This window comes from Stegodyphus dumicola, chromosome 3, assembly GCF_044657685.1.
Source record: "Stegodyphus dumicola isolate Sdum_Otavi_A_Nest chromosome 3, ASM4465768v1".
NCBI lineage: Eukaryota > Metazoa > Arthropoda > Arachnida > Araneae > Eresidae > Stegodyphus > Stegodyphus dumicola.
The window spans coordinates 199,201,031-199,226,211 of record NC_140770.1 but is presented as its reverse complement, the minus strand read 5'-3'; the positions used below and the strand labels follow the sequence as shown (position 1 = coordinate 199,226,211).

General features: G+C 31.2%; 1 protein-coding gene across 1 annotated transcript in view; it reads left to right on the top strand.

Annotated features, from left to right (window-relative positions):
• Positions 1-24,890, top strand: part of LOC118193437 (uncharacterized) — a 421,049-nt gene extending 396,159 nt beyond the window's left edge. The window contains exons 13-19 of the mRNA XM_085812477.1: positions 5,794-5,875; positions 7,236-7,390; positions 10,203-10,418; positions 10,731-10,887; positions 14,301-15,196; positions 16,998-17,129; positions 21,907-24,890. Coding sequence (XP_085668603.1) covers positions 5,794-5,875; positions 7,236-7,390; positions 10,203-10,418; positions 10,731-10,887; positions 14,301-15,196; positions 16,998-17,129; positions 21,907-22,200 — 1,932 coding nt within the window. The 3' untranslated portion in view covers positions 22,201-24,890. The remainder of the gene's footprint in view (positions 1-5,793; positions 5,876-7,235; positions 7,391-10,202; positions 10,419-10,730; positions 10,888-14,300; positions 15,197-16,997; positions 17,130-21,906) is intronic.
• The last annotated feature ends 291 nt before the right edge of the window (positions 24,891-25,181 follow it).

Below are 25,181 nucleotides of genomic sequence, written 5' to 3'. Positions count from 1 at the left end.
AATTATAAACTGATTTTTCTCAAATTAATAATATTTAGCAGTAAACTTATTAGTGAATTCCTTATTGCAGTACGATTTTAATGTTCTTAGCAGTTCATTAATAAACTGATTTTTTTTTTAACCATTAGACTACAGTTTTACAGATTACTACTAAATATAACAGTACAGAATATAGCATATATGTACATCAAAAATACTTAATGAGGAATTCTTCTTATAAAGATTAATTTCGATAGAATCTAAATATGTAACAGCTATTTCATGAAGTATTTAGTATTTATTTACATTTTTATATTTGAATACACATTACATTTTGATAACTGCAGACTTATTTTCTTAGGATTATATTATATTGTGTTATTTTAGAGAATAGTGAAACCTAACTAATGAATTTAATTTGTTCTTAAAGCCTGTTTGTCAACCAAAATAATTTCCACCATAGGAATTAATGTAAAATCAATTAATTCCTTCCTGGACCACAGACGATTACTTATTTAAACATTACAACTTTATGAACTTAAGACAAATTCACTATCCAAAACTAATGGAAATTATTAAATATAAAATAAAAAGGTAAATATGATACAGTCAAAAGTCGTTAATTCGGACACCCATAATCCGACGCATGCGCATAAGCGTTTATACATGCGCGTAAGACCTTTACGGCTGCGAATATGCGTGTGCGCATGCGCATAATACGTTTACGCATGCGCGTTTAATGTATAACGGACGGTATAAGCTAAGCTAAAATTATCTAATTCAGTTAATGTTGCGGATAGCGTTGTTCCTTAATCTTCGAATTGGATCCGGCTTATTATTGATGCAAAAGCAAAGTTTAAAGTCGTAAAATTAAACTTTTAACAGAAGTAGCAATAGAAGTTCCCTAAGGTTATGTACTGTGCAGACATTGAAGACAAAAGTTTTAAACTTAACCAATTTATTAACAATATATAAAAATAAAAATACAATGAGTAAATTTAATCAATATCAGAAACTTAGAGTATAACATAATCATTATCAAAAATTACACATAGTTGATAATCCATTAACCCCAAGGGTTTTTACTTTAAAGAATGTTACACTATTAAAGACACAGTAAATATTTTACCTGATCTCCAAATACTGGTTTTCAATACGCGAAAAACATATCACTAAACAGAAAACTACGCGGTTTTAATCAAATTCGCAACACTATCAATGAGTCCATGCTTCGTGGTCAAGAAGGCACCTGGAAAATTAAATTAAATCCTTGAGAGAACTTAAACCGGCAAAACGCCGCTCACTGTAGTTACACACGAGAAATCACAGCTTGGGAAAAGATCGCCGCTAATTCGGGAAAAACACTTGTGTTAAAGATGCCGCCTTCATGAAAACAGGATGTCGGCCACGGCAGTCGCTCACATCGTAGCCTCTTTTGAGAATCCAGGAAAAGTCATCTTGTAGACTGGAACCACGGCACTTATCACTTGACTGTACGCATCGCAATATCGTCTTCCAATGGGGGCTGGAATGGCACACCAAGGAGCAAAGAAACAGGAACCAGAAGGAATAAGCCAAGTTACACTTATGCCGAGATTATCAAGCATTCTGCTTCATGTGTTCCGGCTGTCATCAGATGTTTGCTCTTTGGGCGCTGAAAAGAGAATAAGTTCGAAGTGTGAGTCCAGAAGGGCAGGAGCTAATGGGGGAATAAGCCTTAGACTCTATAATTGACTGAGCTATTGCGAAGAGCAATGTTGCCGGTTCCAGAATTAAAGCCCAAGGGCACTTGACATAAATAAATCCGGACCTGGAGAAAATCTCAGATGAGAAAACGGAGATAAGGCGAAGAAATCGAAATCGAGTCAATGGCTAGGCGGCAATTAGTAGCCAACCGCTACGTTAACCGTCTCTGTTGGTAAATTGCCCTAAGGCATTGGTACTTAAGTTTTTAATTAAGGCGATTTACGCCGCGCCAACTAAACGAAACTTGTCAAATTTTGTGAAATGTAGGTGGAGTGGAGGAAGATGATTGGCAGGAGCCTATCAAATGGTTGGTCACCCACCCAAGTTCAGACTCCGAGCAAAGCAGCTTACGCGTGCAATGAGAAATATTGGATATATTAATAATTATCAAGTTTTGAAACAGGTTATCCAGATTGGAATAATTAAACTAATATCATGATCTAAATGAAGACAAATGGCACAACTAAGTGCAACAGATTAGCTAAACAAAATATTCAAATTCATCCTTGCTGTATAACACAGATTGGACAGTGGTAGTCACGTGGGGGTCACCCTCCCGTGAACTGTCCACAGCCAATGCATCTTGAAATAGTAGATATCACAATTCAGTGAAGTCTTGGTCTGAGAAATTAAACACTAAAGTTCTTGTACAACACTGAGGCACATGAGTTACTGAAACTATACACTATATACATATAGAGACGATGGTATTTGAGTGAAGTAGCAAATGGTGAAAAACATTTTACACTAGCAATAAATAGTCAGAGCTTTGAAGATCCAGGTACACGGATCATGTCCATAAGTCCACAATATTACAAAGTCTCTGATATAACAATAAGAAGATTACGAAAATGACAAATATAAGATCAGTGCTTTGAAGATCCAGGTACACGGATCATGTCCATAAGCCTATAAAGTATCAAAGACACTGGTAAAATGACACAATGAAGATAAAATAAAGATAATAGTACTATGTACAATATATACACATTTCACCATTTGCTGTTATGGAAGATGCCTCTTGGGCGCTTTGCTGCAATTTCTATAGTAGGATCATAATTTATCAGATCACGGATATGTTCGTATTGAGAAAGTTCTATTTTAGCATAGAAATTGTGGCTCGTGGTGAGAATTTGATCAGCTATGGGTCTTATTTTTAGTTCTTTATGTATCTGCAGGTTACGTACGAACCATGGGGAGTCAACAATTTGTCTGAGTATTTTGTTCTGAAAGACCTGTAGTTTGTGTCTATAAGTCTTGTACACAGTGGCCCAGATAGGCACTGCGTAAAGTAGGGTAGGTCTTATTAAACTGGTATAGATCTTCTTCTTGAGACTGATATTTAATTTAGCATTTCTTCTTATTAAAGAGTAAAGAGACATTTTAGCAGCGGTGGCTTTGCGCAAGGCATACTCCATGTGTTCTTTGAATAACAGCTGTGAGTCGAAGACCACTCCTAGATACTTGGTACTTGAAACTATTGCTAGGGATTGATCATTAATTTTTATATTTACATTCACAGGAGTGAACTTCCGATGACGTCTGAAAAGGAGAATTTGGCTCTTTGACGGATTTACTTTTAATTTCCATGAATCATAATAGTGTGCTATAATATTTACTGCGCTTTCAAGTTTATCTACAGCGAGCTGAGGTTTTAGCGACTTGGTTAAAATTGCTGTGTCGTCGGCATATTTCACTACTTTTGCATTCAAAGTCATATCATTCGTGTAGATATTAAATAGAAGCATATCATTAAATAGAAGCATATCATTCGGCATATCATTCGTGTAGATATTAAATAGAAGCGGTCCCAGAACGCTTCCTTGAGCCACTCCGCTTTTAATTCTTTTTCTTAAAGAGAGAGAGTCATTAATTTTTACCTGAAAGGTCCTGTTTTTAAGATAGCTTTTCATGAGCTTAATAAAACTGATGGGCAGATGAATAAAGTGCAGCTTGTAGAGGAGACCCTCATGCCACACCTTGTCAAATGCTTTTTCTAGATCTAGAAAGCAGCTGGATAAGGGGAAGAGAGCGACGAGAGATACTTATACCTGAAGTAGACATGACGTCATCTCACGGCAACCAATCAGCTATCGGCACGACTCAGCTTTCCAGATGACGTAACATCAAGCTTCGTTTTTTGCATCTTAATTAGGTTGGAACAGTCCGCTCTTAATACAAACAGTGGCAGTGAAAAACGAAGTAGAAATAACTACTATATCTCCTTAAAATAAACCTTATGTAAAAGTTAGAAATATTTCAAGGAGAAGAGATGATGCAGAAAATGGGTTACAATAGGTCATATTTTCCAACAATTATTTTTTGCAGACTGTTAGAGCAATTTCATAAAAGTAAGCTTGAACTTTCAATTATGTCAAATAGAATTTCCGATATATATTTACTAATATGTAAAAGATCTACAAAGCGAAAGTATGTTTCGAAGTCCATTAAACAAAATGTGGAATTGCTGCAAAAAATGGATAAAGGCATATCCTTTGTTTTTCTAACCATTCCGAAATCTGTTTATCAATTTCACGCTTCTCTGCGGCGAAGGGGGAGGGGGAACGCCGCGGCGCACAATGGATTTGAAGTTGATCTGTCAGCACTATCCTTATCTTCAAGGCAGATTCTTTTATTTTATTCGGCTTATAATTCCTTACTAAATGTAGTATTTCGTCTCGATGTACTCCGTCTTTGATATGATTTAAATCAAATTCCTCGTCATTATAATTCGCTTCCGATAGTGAAGAAAGTGACACAGAGGTTATTGAAAACGAAAACATTTCGTGACAAATTAGTCGGTATTCTCGACACAGCAATTATAGGACTTCAACAGCGGAAGTTTGTAACTGAACAAGAAATTATGTCTGTTTATAGGATTAAAGAGAAAGTATTATCACATAAAACGAAGCAACTTGAACAACTTACATTGAAATAAATGTTTAATAAAGTAAACAAATAAATATTAAGCTTTTTTTTTTTTTTTTTTTTTTTTTTTTTTTGTAAATTTTGATACCTTTTAGATCATAATTGTTCTTTATTTCATAAATTATGGTTGCATATTTTTAATTTTATAATTTCTGCATGCCATCTTACCACATTTAAACTGATGATCTATAACCGGGAATCGCCGAAGTCCCGACGAGTCCGTGACTAAATGAAAGGTATAAAACTAAATTTAATTTTTCTGTTCCTGTGCAAAGAAGAAAGGACGTCATAGTTAAAAATGATGAGGAAGAGTATATTGTACTGATGCGCAATTTCCTTCCATAAAATCATCAGATAATTTTCTTTGTCTGTAAGTGCTGTTTGACACTGCTTGAGATTCATTGGATCTCCGTTTCCCTCAAAATTTGTCCAATAGGATTTGTTATTGCCTACATTTAAAAATGTTTCTAAAGTAAGACATGGTATCGAAACTCCAAATGCATGTGCTTACTGCTTCTTAATAAGATTTATTGTTACATGAAAACTTTGCACCTTATCCCATTTTGCACAAATTTCGTTAATCAGAAAACTGGGGTCTTTTTCCTTTTTTCTTATTCTAAAGGCATCTATTACAAAATCACTTGTTATTGTTTCTTAAATTGTTGTAGTACTTTCTTAAGTTCACATGTTATGGTCATCTAGTAATTTCTCAGTATCTTCATTATTAACTTTGTAGACCATAATTTTACCTAGAGACACAATATCAGAAATAAGTTTTAAATGGCAAAATGTTCAAAATCTCTGGCAGCAAACCAATCTGGCCGTAATTTCCTCCAGACCACATTTATGGTCCTGTGTAAGTCATTTGCTGCCAGGGTTTGTTAATGAAAGTTAAGCAATGAAAAGTGTTGAAATTATGTTTTCAAAAATCCCTGGATGTTAATTATATGGCATAAGTTAACTCAAAACACTTTTGAACATGTTTGTTGTTCAGTGGCACTCAAGTTGGCAACATAAGACACCATTCATCATCTGAGGCAATTTTTGTTCAGCTAATTTGTTTGTGATCCAGAAGTTCCACTATAATGCTTTTTGATATTTCATGCAATTTATATATGCCAAATTTTATTCATTTTATAGATTGGAGAAGGTATAGAAAGTGCTGATGTTCTGATTCAACCTGGGAGTTCTATAGAAAGTATTCCTAGTGGCTCAGGTTCAAGTAAGTTAAAAAAAGTCTACATTTTAATGAATTTAGAGCATTGAGCATAATAGATTTTTGTGTCTCATATTCCCACTAATTTTTTATTTCTAATTGTTTTTTTTCTATTAAGATGTGAGATATGCAGATTAAATAATATTGTTTTCCGCTTTTTAAACTGTAATAAAAAAAATCTGTATCATTAATCTACCCGCTACTTTCAAAAGCAATAATGCTTTTTTCATTAAATCTATTTTCATTCACATCAGATTTATAATTATTTTACTCAAGCTTTCCAAATTATCTTTGAGTGTTTTTTAAAATTATTCTATAAAAGTAGTATCATACATGTATTTCTGTATGTGGTTTATTCTTATCCATATTGATTGTGCAGCTGCTTGAATATTTTATACACTGAAAGTCCAAAAAATTAGCATGTTCTGAAATTATTACTGAGTCATATCATTGCATTGTTTTCTTATAGAAGGTGTTAATTTCTTAAACATCTCATTAGCCCTTGGCCACTAAGCAAAATAGGCTTCTGTCCACTGTGTTAATTTGATGTCTATCGGCATTCGGATATGTCTGTACACCCTTCAGTATACTAGTGAAGATTTTCTTTGGAGTATGTGTTGTGATTTATTGTATGTCTGCTACAATTTCAGCATGCAATCCTTAAAGTGTAAGTAGATTATATTCACAAAACATAAACTTCAGAGCCCCCCCTTTCCCACACAGGAAAATATTAGCATAATATCAGATTGTAGAGATATTAGGTGTTTTTTGAAGCAGGCAAGATGAAAAATTAGCAATCGCCTTCACCGGGAATCGAACCACGGACCTCTGGAATACCGGCCCAGTATGCAGAATCACTACACCATGAAGTCACGCTAGGAAGGAAGGAGAAATACTTTATATACTCCCCCTTTTAAAGGGCGATGGGGATTTTAGGGGACCCAATCGCCAAATCCTGGGTGAGGAGAATCATTGTCCAACACATTTTGTAGTTTGGGCACCACTGTAGAGACATTAGGTATTTTTGGAAGCAGGCAAGATAAAAAATTAGCAATCGCCTTCGCCGGGAATCGAACCACGGACCTCTGGAATATCAGCCCAGCATACAGAACCACTACACCACGAAGGCACGCTAGGAAGGCAGGAGAAATACCTTATAAGATAACCAACTATAAATTTCCAGGAGATGGCAACAATTATTAACATTAGTATTACTGTGGTTACTGTTTTCAGTGCATAATGACTTTCTGGATATCCTGCATTTCTTAATAATGTAAGAGTAAAGCTGCGTAAGTATGCAGAAAAACAATTTGTAAAGAATGATTTTATAATAATTAATGTTAAAATGCTTATATCTTTTTCACAGGTTTACAACCTCCCACACCTACCAGTAGTAATCGTAGTTCAACTTCAGCTGGTGAAGATGACCATAATCCATATGTAGGTACATTTATTGGAAGAGCACGGGCTCTTGTTGATTGCACACCTAGTCCCTATGATAGAGATGGTCTGGCATTCAAGGTAAATTCATAAGCTTTGCATGAGCACTTTCGACTGGGTATTTTAATTTTTTCCCTTTTTATTCTGGTTGAAGGTAAATCAGTTCCATGTTATATCCCAGGTTCATGTATATTATATGCAAAATGTTTTGTACATAAATATATGGTGTAAAAAAGCAAATTGAATGATAGTAAACCTTTTTTTTTTTTTTTTTTTTTTTTTTTAATGTTTCTCATAATTAAATTTTGCTTATTTATTTCCGTTATTTAAAAGTTTAAATTCAGTTTTTTTTTTTTTTTTTTTTTTTTTTTTGTAAAATTGTGTGCCAATATTCTGTTATTTGATATATATAAAAATTAGAACTGTGTTCAATAAATTAATATATAGGGGGAAAATGTCAGTTATTTGCATTCCTAACTAAAAACTTGTATGTTAGTTGATACAAAGGAAATATGAAAGTTACTTTTCTCTAGCTAATGAGCATGTTAATATCAAAATTGTTGGCATTCTCTTGATTTTATAAGAAAACTGCAAAGACTTCAATGACAAATACCATATTATATGTAGGTCTAAAAATTGTGGCATTATTCAAAGGTCTGAATATTTCAAACACAGTGCCAGCTTAATATGTAGGTACTGCTCATGTATCCCAGGATACTGGGGCCCATACAGGTAAAAATTTGTCTTGAGAAAGTTATAATATGTCATGGCTCCACAGAATACTAAGGGCCACAAATATGTTTAAGAAAACCATGCTCAAACCTTTAAGATAATTAGTAAAACAAGAATTTATGGTGATGAGAAAAATTCTAAACTTTATTCCTAAATAAACCACATAATTGAATTCGAGTAAAATTTAATTGAAATACATTTCTGCAAATAAAGAAATAATATTTGTAACTTTTTATATTTCCAAAATGGATTTTCTTTATGCTCTTATCTCTTTTTCTTTTAATATGCCTCTGAAAAAGAAAATCCACTCTTATAAGAAGAGGGAACTTTTAAAGCGGCCTTATTTTCTCCTCCCTTTCTTTCTTTTTATCAGTAAAGTAACAACATAAATATTTTGAACAAAACATATTCTCATTTATTTGTTGAAAGCTAGTTTTATTTTAGCCATCAACACTTAGTATTTCTCATTTGAAACCAACATGGTGTGTTACTAAATTATTGCTAATAAATCCTGTCCTACAGTTATATTTATTTATTCATTTATTTTGAGACTAAAGAACCTTTCTAGTCTAATTGTTAAACTGAATAACCAAAGGAGGAAAAGAAAATAGGAACAAACTCTTTACTTTTTTTCTTCAGAACTAGATCTAAGCAAAGTTCTAGAACTTTCTTTTTCCTAAATATTTCTCTCTTAAGTAAGTAAAATGGATGTCTTAATTCCATAGCTAACTGCATTTCTTCCCGCAAAGAAGTAAAGTTATCTTCAAAGAAGTCATTATCTTTCTCTCATGGTCTTTGTTCTCAAGACTTTTATATTTATACACACAAAAAATTAATTAAAAATTAACTAATTAAAAAATGTAACGTTAGTCTGAATGGACTATTAGTCTCGAAATGAGATTTGGTGAAGTACCACTTTAAATGTCTGAGTCACTTTTCAGATTGTTGCCATGAAATCCTGTATTACTGAATCTCCCTGTATTACTTTTAAACAAATAATTACTTTTAAACAAGTAATGAAGAATCTGCATGCATGTATGTATGTTTCATGTACTGTGAGAAAAACAACAGTACCTCGAGCCATCAAATATTGAATAGTGTAGTCTCGATTTAACACTATATGTTTTGTAAACCTTTAATGAATTTTTAACAAACTCAATTATTTGAAAGTGAGCAGTGGCAACAGTGTATGGATTAAAACGTACACTGTTGCCATCTTGTTGTTGTTATCTTCAGCATGCGAGACTGTACATCAGAAATTCTAAAGACAGGCTGTTTGAAAGGAAATCTACATCTTGAAACAATATAAATTTTTCAATGAGATACTATCAAAAACAGAAACAATACAAAAATAATAGCATTTTTAATAACACTACGACCAAAAGCCAGAGGCATTGTGGCAAAACTGATGCCATCTACCAAAAGTAAACAAAAAGTTATTCATGAAACAAAGCCTTGTAGACAATTCCTGTCGTCTATTGATGGCATTACATAACATTTTTTAAAAACATATTTTGTGATTTTTGCTATTCAGCTGAATTTTATGTGATGTAAGAAAGAAGAACATGATATTTAATTATTTAATTTATAAATTTAACACATGAAATATTAATAATAAAAAGACAAAAAAAAGTTTTGCAAGCCATCTTACTAAGAAAACTTTACTGAGAAAAACTAAATAACAGAAAATGTATGCCAACACTTAACAGGAATTCTAAACAGATGCTGCTTTTAAAATTACTGTAATTTTGCTGTTGAGTAGTATATGGCATAAGTGCAAAGAAAATTATGCTTAATAATAAAGCTAAAAGAAATGGATTAGCAGGAGTGAGTGCAACAGCATACATGTACACTGTGAGCTCAGTGAGAGCGTAGAAAAACCTTAAGAAACCCATTCAGGTCATTAAAACACAAATCCTTTCGATTGTTTCATTTTTATTTAATATCTTTTTTTTTAAATGTCATTTTGTGTATTCTGCAAGTACTGCAGTTCTTTCAGTAGTAAATTAAATATGTTTCTTGTTTAAACAGATGAGAGCCGTATTACTTAAATCTACAGATTACAGTAGGTTTCCAAAAATTAAATTAGAGTTCAATTTATGCTTAATATATGTATTTCTTTTCTTTGCTTTAGTTTATATAAAACAAAATTTTATTGCAGAAAGGTGATATCGTTGATATTATTGCCAAGCATAAAACAGGGATTTGGGTTGGGATGTGCCAAGGCAAAGTGGGTCATTTCAAATTTATCAATGTTCAAGAAATTGTCGAAGAAAGGAAAATCAAGCATCGCCATCGGAAAGTGAACAGTGAGTGGTTAAACAACTCTAAAAAGCCAGAATCTCTTGAGGAAATGTTAACTCAGTTAGGTCTTCAGGTAATCTGCATTGTCTAATTTGGCATTTATTTTACTTACCTGCCGATTATATATTATAAGAATCAGTTGAATTATACAATAATATATATACCTTTGTATTTTTTTATGTTGTGTTCATGAAATAAATGTGTGATAATTTTAATTTTAACTAAAATCTACTTAACTAATTTTTCTGAATGTAATGGTTGTAGAAGTGTATTCATTCCAATGTATTTAAGCATTCTAGAAATTATTATAATATGCATAGTTGCAGTTTTTTCTTGCACTTTGATATATTTGTTATAAAATCTAAATTTTCAATATTTATTATAGGAATATATAAATGTTTTAGTACTGAATGGTTACAATGAATTGGACACGTTTAAAGAAATTGAAAAGTTGGATTTAGATAATCTTGGAATTACAAATCCTGACCATAGTTCTAAATTATTACGAGCTGCAGAAATGTTGCAGGATGGAGATTCTGGTGGTACGTAGTTTATTTTCACCTTCCATTTTTTAAGTTAAAAACAAGAGACAATTTACAAATGACAATATTAAAAAGTATAAGTTACTGTGATGAATTTTTTAAATTCTCTTTCCCGCATAGAAATGAAGAGTATATTAAATACTGCTATTTCAAAGCACTGTAGAGTAAATGTATTTGAAATATTATAAAGTATAACCTAATCACTTTCGGAGCCAATATCTATCAGAATACATATACCTGCTTCAGCATTCCTGTTATAAAATTAACGAAACAGAGAGATGGCTAAATGAACTTTGGACTTTAATAACAAAAAAATAAAGAAACTTTATGTACGTCTTAGTGTTTACATAAAAACTTTAAAATGACAGAAATAACAGTGATGTCAGATGCATAAAACATAATAATACAACAAAACAATGATGCCACTAAAACTGTACCTAACATCAATTAAATGCTTGATTCTCAACAATTCCTACTATTTCTGAAAGCGTGGATGGGGAGCAAAACCGCATTTAGACTTGATAAGGCCATAAGCTATTTGATATATAGGCCCCTTTCTAATTCTATTATACTATCTTTTAATTTTTTTTGGCCCTAAGCTTATAACTTATGGAGCTTATACGTAAATCCTGCACTCATGGGGAGAATGCTGCTTTTGGTTTTTCTCATAAGAGTGGCTGTCGCATCTTTTGAGATGGCTTATTATTATTTGAGATGGCTTATAGATTAGTTTTGACCATGTAGAACAATTTTAATAAGAAAGAATGATGAGATCAGGTTGGACGAAATCTGGAAAATAAATTGTGACTGTGACTTGGCAAGGGATCTGTTCCTGGTTCAAGAAAGCCAAGCTTCAATATTCACGCTTTGCTCAAAATACAATATTGTGCCAAATGGTTCAAAGACAACTTAAATTTTTACTTTACAACTATGCTGTTTTGGATGATATCATTACATGTACAGTACAAAGTCCGAAATCCGGACTAGTCGGGACTTCAGCAATTCTAGATTTGGGATTTTTCCAGATATTAGATCATCGATCATCAATTTAAATCTAGTAAGATGGCATGTAGAAATTATAAAATGAAAAATATGAAATCATGATTTATGAAATAATGAAGCATTTATAATCTAAAGGGTAGCAAAATTTATAAAAAAAAAAAAAAAAAGCTTAATATTTATTTGTTTACCTTATTAAACATTTCTTTCAATGTAAGTTGTATAAGTTGCTTCGTTTTTTTTTTTTTTTTTTTTTTTTTTTTTTTTTGTGCGAATACTTTCTCTTTAATTCTGTAGACAGAAATAATATCTTGTTCAGTTACATTGTTGAAGTCCTGTAACTGCTATTTTGAGAATTCCGACTAACTTGTCAATCGAAATTTTCTCATCTTCAGTATATAATAACTTCTCTATCACTTTCTTCACTATCAGTAGCAGTATTTTCTGGATCTAGAACCATACTACAGATTTCGCCATTCATTAATTGATTGTTGATTGAGAAGCATTGTCATAACAATGAAAAACTTCTTTTATATCATCTTCATTTATTACCGTTTCTCCACATTTCTTTGCAAAATCCGTTAATTGGAAAATTTCACCTTTGTTTGGCGATATCCAAAAACCTTTAAAATTAGCGGCTATCATCATCAAATTTAGCTGTTCTTCACTGTACATATTTGGCTATGCATCGTGAGCTTGGCGACTAACGACAAGTTGTTCTGTTAAATTTTATCTTGCTTCTATTGTGCACTGAGACAATTAAGCCTGAATTGTATTAGTTTAGTTGTTTATTATATTTATGTCTATTTCTTGCACATGCTTAAGGCTTATCACAGTTCTGAATAAATAAATTCCCATTATATAAGTATTGAGGGCCGGCGCTGGATATCTTACCGCCTGATGCAGTCTCTGTGGATCCTAAATTCTACGACTCGATGCAGCCAAACGAGCACTAGCGATGGTTTTGGGTTTGTAAGAATAACAAATCAGTTAGTCTTAATTCAAATAGCCCTAAATGTAATATTTGGATCTATGAGTATTTTCAACAAAATCTATTTTTAGCATATGGCAAGAAATTTTTGGTAAATTCTTCCTAGTCAACATTTTTTAACACATTTAACTTAAATCTGTAATCATCATTAGTCATTATCAATTTGTCATGCTTTGATAAACATGCGGTGATGAAAGGAAAGTATAATAAATAATGATTCGCCAGGTTGGAGTTAGATCATCGATGTATCTATGTGGACTGTTTCGGTTTGAGATGTGTGCCAAGCAGATATGCAGCAACGGAGCCAAATTACTGATCATACAAATGTATGGTAAAATAATTGTTTCTTCAATAGCAAGGTATTTTATTTAGTGTCAAAAAGAAATTATGAATCGGGACTCTACAGATGTTTTATTATGCACGGAGGGGGAAATCAAATGCATATGCGTAATGCCTACAAGAAAATGTTGTTGGTGTTTTTGGGGTCCGGATTTTAGATCATTCCGGATAATAGACGTCTGGTTTTCAGACTTTGTACTGTTTTACTTTCATAGAGAGTGTACTAATGCCATCTGACAGCTACCTTTAATTATTGCAAATTTCATGTACATGATACAACTTTCTATGAATATATTAAACGCAGGAATATATAGAGGCATTTAATCATATATAAAAGTAATCCATATATATTGCTATCTGTTTACATAAAACATTTACCTAAAAATTATTAAATGTTTAATCCTAAGAATTATTCCTCAATAAATTTAAATGAACTTTGTTTTTCATATATGTACATAAGATTTGGGGACTAATAATAGAGAAATTTCATATATAAGATTTGGAGGCTAATAATAGAGAAATTTTTGTATAATAGCTGTCTTGTTGTTTCATCAGAATTATTGCAAATAATGTTGTACAGGAGTTGCAATTTTATGTTTAAAAAATATTTTGCTTTCATGTAAATAAATTTATATGTATTCATAGAAATACATTGTAAATATCAAAAATTAATTTTAATGCTGTATTAACTTCAACAAATGTGTTAATGTAACATAGTTTAAATGCACTGAATTTAATCTTTATAGTTTTGCTTATTATTTTTCTTTTACAGATATGTTTATTAGAAAATTAATGAATTAAAAACTGTATGGCTAAAATTCTATTAAAAATAAAATACGAATAAAATTCATTTAAGCTACTAAACTTTAGTTCTTAAATAAATAGTGCATTAAACAAGAGGTGATTATAGATCTTTGAATTCTTTTTGTTACAATATTAAAATAATAGTATATTCAGCACTCTGACTACATTAAAAATAAAATATAAATAAATTTTACTTTAGTTACTAGAATTCTTTATGTTGTAATATAAAAATAATAATATATTCAAGATGAGGTTTAAATTTATTCATATTCTGTTGCAGAAGAGATTGAAGGGGAGGAATCTCGGTTACAACAATCTTCAAGGGACTCGGGATGTTATGCAAGTCATGAAAATCTTATTCATCGTGATTCTTCTCAAAAGGCTCTAAGCAATGGACAGTTTATGGTTGACTTAGAAGACCAAGATACTAGTCATTCTGAGAGTGGTATTCATTCAAGAGAGGGTCAAGATTCAGGTTTAACTATGAATAACCTTGACCTGAGTGCTGAATCCTCTACAAAATCAACAGCCACCACCATGGATGATGTGACTTGTGTGACTGACCAAAATGATTGTGCTGATGAAATCAATGATCTCAGTAATTACAACATTCCTCCTACTCAGGAAAATTCATATAATAATCGAGAGAATGAAACAATCAGTGCAACTCTTAGAAGCCTTATTTCGAGACCAGAAGAAGATATAACTACACTAAGCGTTCCTTACCTCCTTTCAGCTTCTGGCACTAAATCCTCTCCTGGTTCACCTAGGAAAACAAGGAATAAACATAGTCGTAATAAATCACATTCCCATCACAGTAAAGATATCTTCAATGACTTAAACTCTCAAACATTTAGTTTTGGTAAGTCTCGTCACATATCTGGTGATATGAGCTCAGATCAAGGTTCATATGTGTATGGTTGGGCATCTTTTTCAAGAAATGAGAAAGCATCAAGGAGGAATTTGCATGAATACGACGATATTGTTAGTGATCCTGCTACAGAAGCTGAGGATTCCCCGGGACGTCATATATACAGGAGAGTTAAGCAAAGAAAGGGTAGCCTTCAAACCCTAATCCATGATACTAGGCCTCCTTCACCCACACTTATTTCAAAAGTAAACAATAAATTAGTGGTTGAGAAAATATATCTCCATGAAGAGCCATATACAGATAAGGTAAAAAAAATGAAATACGAATAAAAAATTTTTAAATGAGAATGATAAAAGTTCTTTTGATAATATATTTCTGAACATCATTATTTAAATTGCATCCACAAAAAAATTGTTTTCCTTCTTTGATTCCTTTTAAATTATTATATTTATTCATTATGTTAAAACCATTAGGCATATTAAAAATAAAAACTAGTTCACATGACTAAGAGAAGAAGCTATTAAACATACTAGAGAAAAATTTCCAAATTGTCTAGAGTTTTTCTAGTTATGATTTTTCACACTTTTAAAAATATGAAAGTAAGCATTTTGAATAAATTAAGAGCTTAGAGTGAACTGTGAACTCTTATATGATGTAGTTTTGTATCTTTTCATGAATGATCCTTTTTCATGAACATAGTTTATGCATGAAAGATCATGCAGTTGTCTGCTGCTTTAAATTTTTCACTTTACTACTTTTTATCTATCTGTTTTACTTATATATTTATTAACTGACATTGAACAATCTAGAGGTCCAGCAATGGTCAAATAGATAAGACTGTTAAATACTGGTAGTTAAACTGAGCTTAATTCCAACAAATAGTCTGGTTACTTCAGCATTTTCATGGTTTTTGCCATATGTAACAAAAATATAAGCTATTTTCCCTACAGACGCTTCTATATATAAAAATATCCCTCTCATTGATCAAGAAACCCAATGAACATTTTTATATAATCCATCAATCCAATGAATACTTTTGTATAACTGATTTTAGATATATATATGGAAGTTGAATATATCAAAATAAATTGACTGAATATCATTATATTAATGAATATGTGAAAACATTTGTATTAAATTTTTATATATCATGAATGAAGCATTCTTGCTTTATTTCTAAATTTTATTATATATCCTTTTCAGAAGATATATATGCATAGAAAGTCTTTCAGCTGATGCAATAAACAAGAATTACTCAAATCCATTATACATTGGGCCATTCAAAAAGTTCTGTGTTTATTTATGATAAATACCAATAAAGAAATACAAAAGCATAAAAAAACTTTCATTGAATGACATAAAGTGCCATTTTCTTTTATGACTTTTTAGCCATCTGTCAGGCCATTGGAAAATTTTTTTAAAAAGTTGTATATGTATTTGTAAAGAAGTTATCAAGGTGCCATTTGACAGTCTTTAACAAATTAAATCCAGGCCATTTAGAGAGTTTTAAGTAAGTGACCTGAAAAGATGGATGAAAATTCAAGAGGGCAAGGTCTATTGAATGTGTGTATGGGGAATGTACACGAAACATCTTAACTGCACTCAATAAGTTCTTTTTTGTCTGACATTCATCAAAATGCAAGACTGAGCATTGTTATGATGGAGGACAACACTTTAAAGAATCTGCACCATTTCTGGGTGCTTTGCTTCAATTTCTGCCTTTAAAACTGCCTTATGGGAACAGTATTTTTCTGAATCTGTTGTCTTATTTAATGGCAGCAGTTCATAATATACAATTCCTTCGTAGTCCCACCACATAAAAGGATACAGCTCCCTCTTGATGTTACTAAAGGAAGTTTTTTTGGCTTTCCTCATGCCTTTTTCTTGTAACATTATTGTATTGTATCCTTATTTTATTATTAGTAATGAACCATTTCAAAAAAAGAAGCCTCTTTATTTTTTCCAGCAGGCTGTTAATTCTGTTATAAATTATATTCCACTTTTATTTGATTATGAAAATATATTTTTAACTAGCTTTTGTTCACAGACATATTACTTTTTTTGCTATTATTTTGTAATTATACTATATACATAATGTAATTTCAGACTGGATTCTGTGGGATTCCACCAGCTTTGGTACAAAGGTATGCTGAAGAACTCCAGCACAACATAGTTGACGTGGCAGATGCATTAGATCAAATTCGTATAACATCCTTACAACAGCAAGCTCGTAGAGGGGTTAGAAATCCTCATATTTCTTTCAAAATATTACTTATATTTATAATCTGAATTTTTATTCATTCTCTATTATTATTTTACTAAAACCGAAAATGTAGAAATGAATATTTGCTATGTAAACTTGTAATTTATTTAGTGTTTTACATATGAGCTATGTTTTAAGTTGCACATTTTTTTTTTTTTTTTTTTTCATTTTCATTTTTTACCTGCTGAATCAAAAATTTTAAGTATCCAGTATATGCAAAAGTTTTTTGGAAACTTATTTCCTGCATTCATTAGGTGGTTCAAAATAATATGGGATTGTCTAGTGTCTAGTAAAAAACAATGGTAAAGTACATTTTCTTTTAAATAATTAGAAAGAAAGAGAAAATGAAGGTGAAAAGTGCATATGAGACATTGCCTTTTGTATGTATGATCTTGGATGTGCACAGCAGAAATACATTGAAAGAAATGTGTCAATAATACCATATCAGAATGGATTGGCCAGTATTGTTTTCTATGCTTTTATAATGATGATAGGCAACTCAGATACCAAAATCATGAAGATATCAAGAACTGAAAGACGAAGACCTGTTGGAAACCATTGAGAATAATGAAGAGAATACTGCAGCAGAGTTTGGGGTAAAATTAAAGGTTCATGGAATGACAGTGGAAAAGTTGGTACATGCTGTCGGATTTATGGTAAAATATAACACCTGTGTACAATATGAAATAACTGAAAATAGACAGGAAGAGGACAGTAAAATGTATTTCAAACTAAATTTGGCAAAATAAATAAAGGTTTTTAAGTCAAATGGTAAATGGTGATGCATAATGGATTCTGTATAAGAAAATCAAATTTTGCAGTACTGTTTGCTGATAGGCTAACCTCCAAGATCTAAAGCGAGAATAATATGTGCAAAACTTCTGGTAAAGTTTTGGTGGAATTTCACAGGAGTGGTTTGTTGAAAGCTCCAACCTTCAAACCAAATATTAAATAGGAATGTTTCCAGAAGCAATCCTTATATATCTGACCAGACTGAGAGAAATTACAGGAGTTTGGTGAGAGTTCATATTACCATCCCTGGTATTCTCCCACAGTTTCCTTTAGAAATAGAAGTTTGATAGTGTGGAGGAAACTTTTTATCTGAAGAAACGAATGCCATAAGAGGGAGGAGAATTTTCAATGGGTGGCAGAAGATTATAAATAATAGTGAAGAATGTAATGTAGATACAGAGCCTAATTAATTTATTTTATAACATAACAAAATTCCTTTATAGTAAACTACAAGAAATAATGCACTCACCCAATAATTACAAAATATTACTTTTGACATTTATGTATCGGTATAATTACGGTGACCAGACGTCCTTTATTTCAGAGGACAGTCCTTTATTTGAAGGCTCTGTCCTCTAACTTTATTTATTTCCTGAAATAAGCATATTGTCCTTTATTTTGAGAAATCGTCGCAAAATGAAATTTCTCAAATTGGTTTTCTGCAACTCTAGATCGGAGCACCCGCAACGTATTTTTCTAAATGCCAGCTGAGCCGTACGCTGACAAATACGCAGTCGGGCCAGAGCAATGCTTGCTTCTCGCGTTAGTACCACCACCACATAACTGGGGACTGCTTAGTTTCTTTAATCTTTGTGTTCATTCTCCTTCTACGGTTTGTGCGCGCGGCACGTCCTTCGTTCAATGTTACCCAAATATTGTATTTTACAGCTTTTAGTTTACTCAACGGTAATCAATTTATGACTTACCCTGGTCCTAGCTCCTAGGTAAGTTCGCTTTGTATTTTTAGTTTTGATATTTCGGTATTATCTAACTAAATTTTATATAAATCTTGACTTTTACCATTCATGGCACCTAAAAGAAAGTGCACTTTCAACCAAGCATTGCAGGAAGAATTTCCTTTCATAAAAAAAGGAAAATTGGATAGCGATGTCAGATGCAGTAAATGTTTAGCCACTTTCAACATTGCAAATAGCGGCAGATCAGCAATTAATCAGCATCTTCAAAACACAAAGATGCAGATAGGCAGGCTTCGGCGAGCAAATCTTTAAATGAATTTTTTGTTAATAAAAGAGATAATGACACCCAAAACGCGTTAGCCGTAAAAGAAGCATCGTGGTGTTATCATTCAGTTCAACACAATTATTCATTCAGATCTAGTGACTGCTCCTCCAAACTAATTAAGAAGTGTTTCGAAGAAAAATATTCTTGCGCAAGGACAAAAACGGAATCAATTATTTGCAATGTCTTCGCCCCATATTCATTTGAAGTGATCAAAAGTGACCTAAGCGAAACAAATAATATCACCATTTATTCTGATTGTTCGAATCATGGCAACACCAAATTATGTACAATTCTCGTCAGATATTTTTTACCCAATTTTGGAGTTAGAGTAAAAGTTTTGAATATAAAACAGCTTCCCGGTGAAAATTCCGATATTTTGACAAATTGTATCAATGAATCGCTGGAGAAATTTGGGGCCACCAAGAAATTGGTAGCCTTGTGCGCGGATAATACAAATGTTAATTTTGGTGGTTCTCAAAGAAGAGGAAAAAACAATGTTTTATACAAAATGCAACAATCGAGCAAAAAGAAATTGATTGGGGTTAATTGTGCAGCCCACATATTCAATAATTGCATCAGCACTGCGGTCGATTGCCTTCCGATAGATATTGAAGTGGTATTGGTAAAAATTTACTCACATTTCTATATTTACACAATACGAGTAGAAATATTGAAACAATTTTGTGATAAGGCAGAGGTCCAATACAAAAAGCTACTTGGCTACAGTAAAACAAGATGGTTAACTCTTCTGCCAGCACTGGATAGAGTTTTACAACTATTTGAACCCTTAAAGACTTACTTTTTAAATCGGGATAAATGCCCAACAATACTTAAAACTTTTTTCAATGGGGAATTATCAGAGGAATGGTTATTTTTTGTTCATAATCAAGCGTCAATGTTTCATCAATATATTTTGAAGGCTGAAGATCAAGATATTTCAATGTGTGAAACATCATTACTTGTTAAGGAATTAAAAACTAAGCTAAATTCAAGAAAAAATGAGAAGTTTGTTCCAATAGTGATAAAGAAAACGTTATCAAAAGTGCAAGATATGCAATCTACACAGTTTATCTCTGAAGCTTGCACGTTTTATCAAACATGCATTGAATATCTAAGCAATTGGGACATGTGTTTCAATGAAGCAGGTGTTTTTGAATGGATCACTTTGCGAGAAGTCTCTGTGTGGTCGAAGGTGGAGGCAAGTTACATTTTCATATCAGAACAATGTTCGGTCGAAATATCCGACGGTGAATTATTTGACGAAATTACCCTCGTAAAAAATTACATTACCAATGAAAAAATTGACGAATGGAGGCAAAACAGCAAATCCTGCCACCTAAGATGGGTGGAGATATTTAATCACTTTAAAGCGAATCATATTGCCTTCAACAATACTTGTAAACTCATTGAGTTTGCTTTATGTCTACCTGGAACTAATGCTCCCGTCGAAAGAATATTTTCATTAGTAAATAATATGTGGACCAGTGACAAAACCCAATTAAGTGTTAGTACATTACAAGCCAGCATAGCTGTAAAATTTAACTTTGAAATGAATTGCCTTGAATTTCACGACTTTTTGAAGCGTGAACCGGCACTTTTGCGAAAAATCTACACATCTGGAAAGTATGAGTAATAAATTATTTAATATCCTATATTTACATATTACATTATTTAAAACTCATTGAACATATTAATGTCTGCTTCTATTGTTTTAATAAACCTTTTGAATTACTAAGTTTTTTGGAGATTTTTTTATCAGGAGGCGTCCATAAATGATCGCAATATTTGGGATAATTTTGACCCTGCCCATCCCCAATCCCCATGTCACACCTTGGAAGACCCCAAATTAACATTTGTGACGTCACACGAATGCACAAACCCCCACCCCTAACACAAAATTATTGAGCACGAATTTAAATTACCATAACCCCCCCTCATGTCACGTTACAAGTGTCCTTTATTTTCTCCAAAAAAATATGGTCACCGTAGGTATAATGCAAAATAATGGCTGACTACAGATCAGGATGATAACAATAATTATATTAATATAATTGTATGTAGTTAATATTAATTATTGAATGATCTAAAATTCATTGAATTCAAAAACAAGTTTTTCTAACACTTGCACAATAGCTGTAAAGTAAGATAAGAATAATTTATTTACTAAAGAAATATTGATTATATTATCTTCTAATATAAATTTAGCAGAATGCATCAAAATGAGGGAACCCATAAGTAGGAAGTTTAATTCCAAAAATTGTTTTTTAAAGGAACTTGAATGTAAATCATAAAAAAAACTTTTTAAGGGGACTTTAAATCATGAATAACAAAATTTCAAACTTTGAGAAAGAAATTAAAAAAACAAGTAATTATTGCTATTGATCAGAAATTATAATTAATTAATTGATTGACTGATCATTAATATTAATTATATATAGTAATATGTTATTAATAAATATTACTAAAGTTAATTAGTTCAAATAAAAAACAAGACTATTAGCATAAAACCTTTTACAAATGCTTGCAGTGCTTTATTCTTATATACAGTCTTAATGCTATTTCTGTATTATAAAACTGTAGTTTAAGTGCAAAACAGTTCAAAAGGAAGATAACTGAAAGTAGAATATTTTTTATTTCTATTATGTGTGTATCGTAATATGATGATAAAACGGGTAGTTTGTATTATTAGATTTCTTCTAATATTTTTTTCATTTTAAGGTGCCAAATGACTTCTTATCTGACTCTTGCATTGTTCCTGTGATTGAGCCAAACTACTCAAGCCTTCGGTCTTGGCTTATTTCTTTGGGCCTTCCTATGTATGAGTCACATTTCATGTCTGTAGGACTCACTGAGCTCCGGCATGTTGCTACTCTCGGAATAGAAGATTTAACTCATCTAGGAGTGTGTGACCCTTATCACCAAATATATTTAGAGTCTGCACTCGAAGTTCTATATATGAGATTCCGGAGAAGGCCTCAGACTTATCCTCAAGGGCCACCTTCTATGTCATAAATGTTATGTGCTTTGCTGAGCTCTGATAGTGAATTTTAATTTCATATACTGTATTAAAAGAATAAGAAGGAAGGCCCTTATTCAACTGCAATGCTCTCGAGTTTTCCAAATAACTTAATTTTTCAAATAGTTACAATTATTCTGAAAATCATGGGAGGAAAGTTTGTATTTGTTTCTTCTGCATAATATTTCCCTTGTTAATTAATGCGAAAACACCTAACACAGATATCATTAATGTTTTCACAATTTTATACAAGCACTTTCTGTTTAATATATATATAACAGGTAAATAACATGGAAGCCATACCTAAAAGAATAAAAAGTTAAATTTTCTAAAAGAGTGTGCATGGTTTCCCAAGAAAGATATGAAGTAAAATTGATCAAAAATGACTACGAGTTTAAGGACCTCCTTATTCTTTGTACTGTAATTTATTTGTGGAGCTTATTTAAATGATGATGCAATGGTTACTTAATATATATAAGTATAGATATATGAACTTTTAAAAGTTTTATTAGTTTTAGTTTTCTATTATTTTAAGTTTTCTAGTTCCTAATCTTAAAAGTTGTTTTGTAAATTTTCTTTCATTAAAACTGGAATGGAGCAAAATGCGTTTTTAAAAGAGAAAAGCTTTGTAGAAGTTTTCATTTTGTGATTCAAATTCATTACTTGTATGTGCATTACTCTCATGATATAATATATAAAAGTATATCATAATTAATGATACTGAAGCAAAAGACATAAGTATTTTAGAGTTATAATAATTCATGATACTGAAACAAAAGACATACCCATTTCAAAGTTAGTGTTCTAAAATCTCAATTACAAATATGTAAGTAAATATGTAGGTACATAAAAATGACTTAGAATTGGAAATATTTTGAATTAAATTTTATTCATGTGTTAAAAACAAGTCATTTTCAAGCATAAAAGCCTGATAAATATGTACTGTAACCATGTATCTTTACATTTATATTTTAATAAAATTCTGGTGGCTATCACTGGTTTTCAAAAAAAGCTTAAATAATGCATTTGTATTTATGTGAAGTTGTAACTTTTTATAAGAACATAATGGTGTGGAGTAATTTGCTTATTGTGCATGTTTTCCCAAACAGAAATCATTGCATCATTAATTTGCTTTAAAAAAAAAACTTTGTGCCTACTATTCTGAAATCAGGTTTAACTTCTATCATATACTACTTACTGTGATGCTATATTATAAAATCTGAAGTAAGAAATACCTTAATTTGTGGATATATAAATGTTACAAAAGTATTGAAGCTTCTATGATACAAATAAATTTATTTGTTAAGAAACAAACTTGGCAGTTTTTCTCACTGAAGATATAAAGTAAATCAGAGTATTTACTTTAACTGGTGTGTCCGTTCATAAGAAAATCACTTATTTTGTTCTATTTAATATTATGTGGGCAAAAATATACAGTTAACAAATTGTTGTAAATGTTATGTATGCCAGAGACACATATGCATTTCTCTTTCTCTCTTTTAATTGCTGCTGTCCATTTATTGTTTAAATTTTTTTTAAACATACTGTAAAATTTGTACTAAAAAATGAACTCACCTTTTGGCTAATACATATGTGCAAACTATAATTTTAAAATCTTAAATACCTCAGAATTTTTTTTATTACCTAAAATTTTAATTCTATAGTATTTCATTAAGTTGTACAGAAGAAAACTTTTTATAGTGTTTGTATTAGATTTAATAATTTTAAGATTAATATGGATTATTTTGTAAATCTTAAAATTGCTTTGTTTTAGATAGTGGATGAAAATAATTTATTTAGTACATTTTATGCAAGCTCCGCAAATCTCAGAATCTGTATGTATTAAAACTGTGTACCAAAGATATGAAAGCAGCTGGTATCTTGTGTGATCTCACTGAAAACATATCAACTAAAAAAAATCTGAGCAAAGAAGAAGGATTTTATTTCAGTTAAAGTAGTATTATCTTTTCAGTATCTCATGTTTTTACAAAAGAAAAAATATTCATATCACATTCTAATGAGATGGCTAACATTTTGAAATTTATATTTGTAATAACCTTTTGATACCACAAATTGTTTTCATTTTTAAATTATTACAGTTTTGTTGTATATAGTGTATGTTTACAGTAAAATATTAAATGTGAAATCCAAAAATTTTTAATATTCTCAAATATTTATATATATATATCCTTTTTTTAGTTCCTTGAAATACTTTTTTACTTTTATAAAACATGTAAAATATATTTCTATAACTTGTTTGAAAACTGTCTTCTGCATCTTTTGAATCTTATCTTTTTATGCACTTACAATTTAATGATTTATTATAAAAACAGCTCATTTTGGGAACTTAAAGAATCCTAAGGAAAGAACATAAAAGAAAGATGTGCATAGTGTATATTGAGAAATGTAATAGCTTTCCCCGTCATATAATTCTATGATGTATAGTTAATTTAAAATCAACTTGACAAAGCAACAAAGAAGCTTCAACTGAGCTATGCTATAAAACTGTGAAACTAATGTATAAACATTTGTAATGTTGTTAATAGTATTTTTTATGGTTTTTCTTTGCACTGCTTAGATGTAGCTAATACAGCTTTTGTAGATGTGCAGTGTCAGGTAAAGTAAGATCTGATGTACAATAATAAAATGTATACTGTAATAAAATTTTGTAAAATGTATATTGAAATTGAGTAGTCTGTATGTTTTATAAAATCTGATTAATATTTTATAACATTTACTGAATTAAATGCCATGTGCAATACATTCAATTATTGATATATATTTTAAGGGCTAGTTAAAAAATACAGTAAATTCTTGTTCTTTATTTCAGTACAAAAATCAACAGAAAATTTGGTTGTAGCAAACATTAATTGGATTGAATCTGCAACAACTTAAACATATTTAAAACTAGCTATACCCAGCCATACTTTGCTGTGGCTCAATCTGATTAAATGGAAAAGAAAGAAAAGAGAAAGTG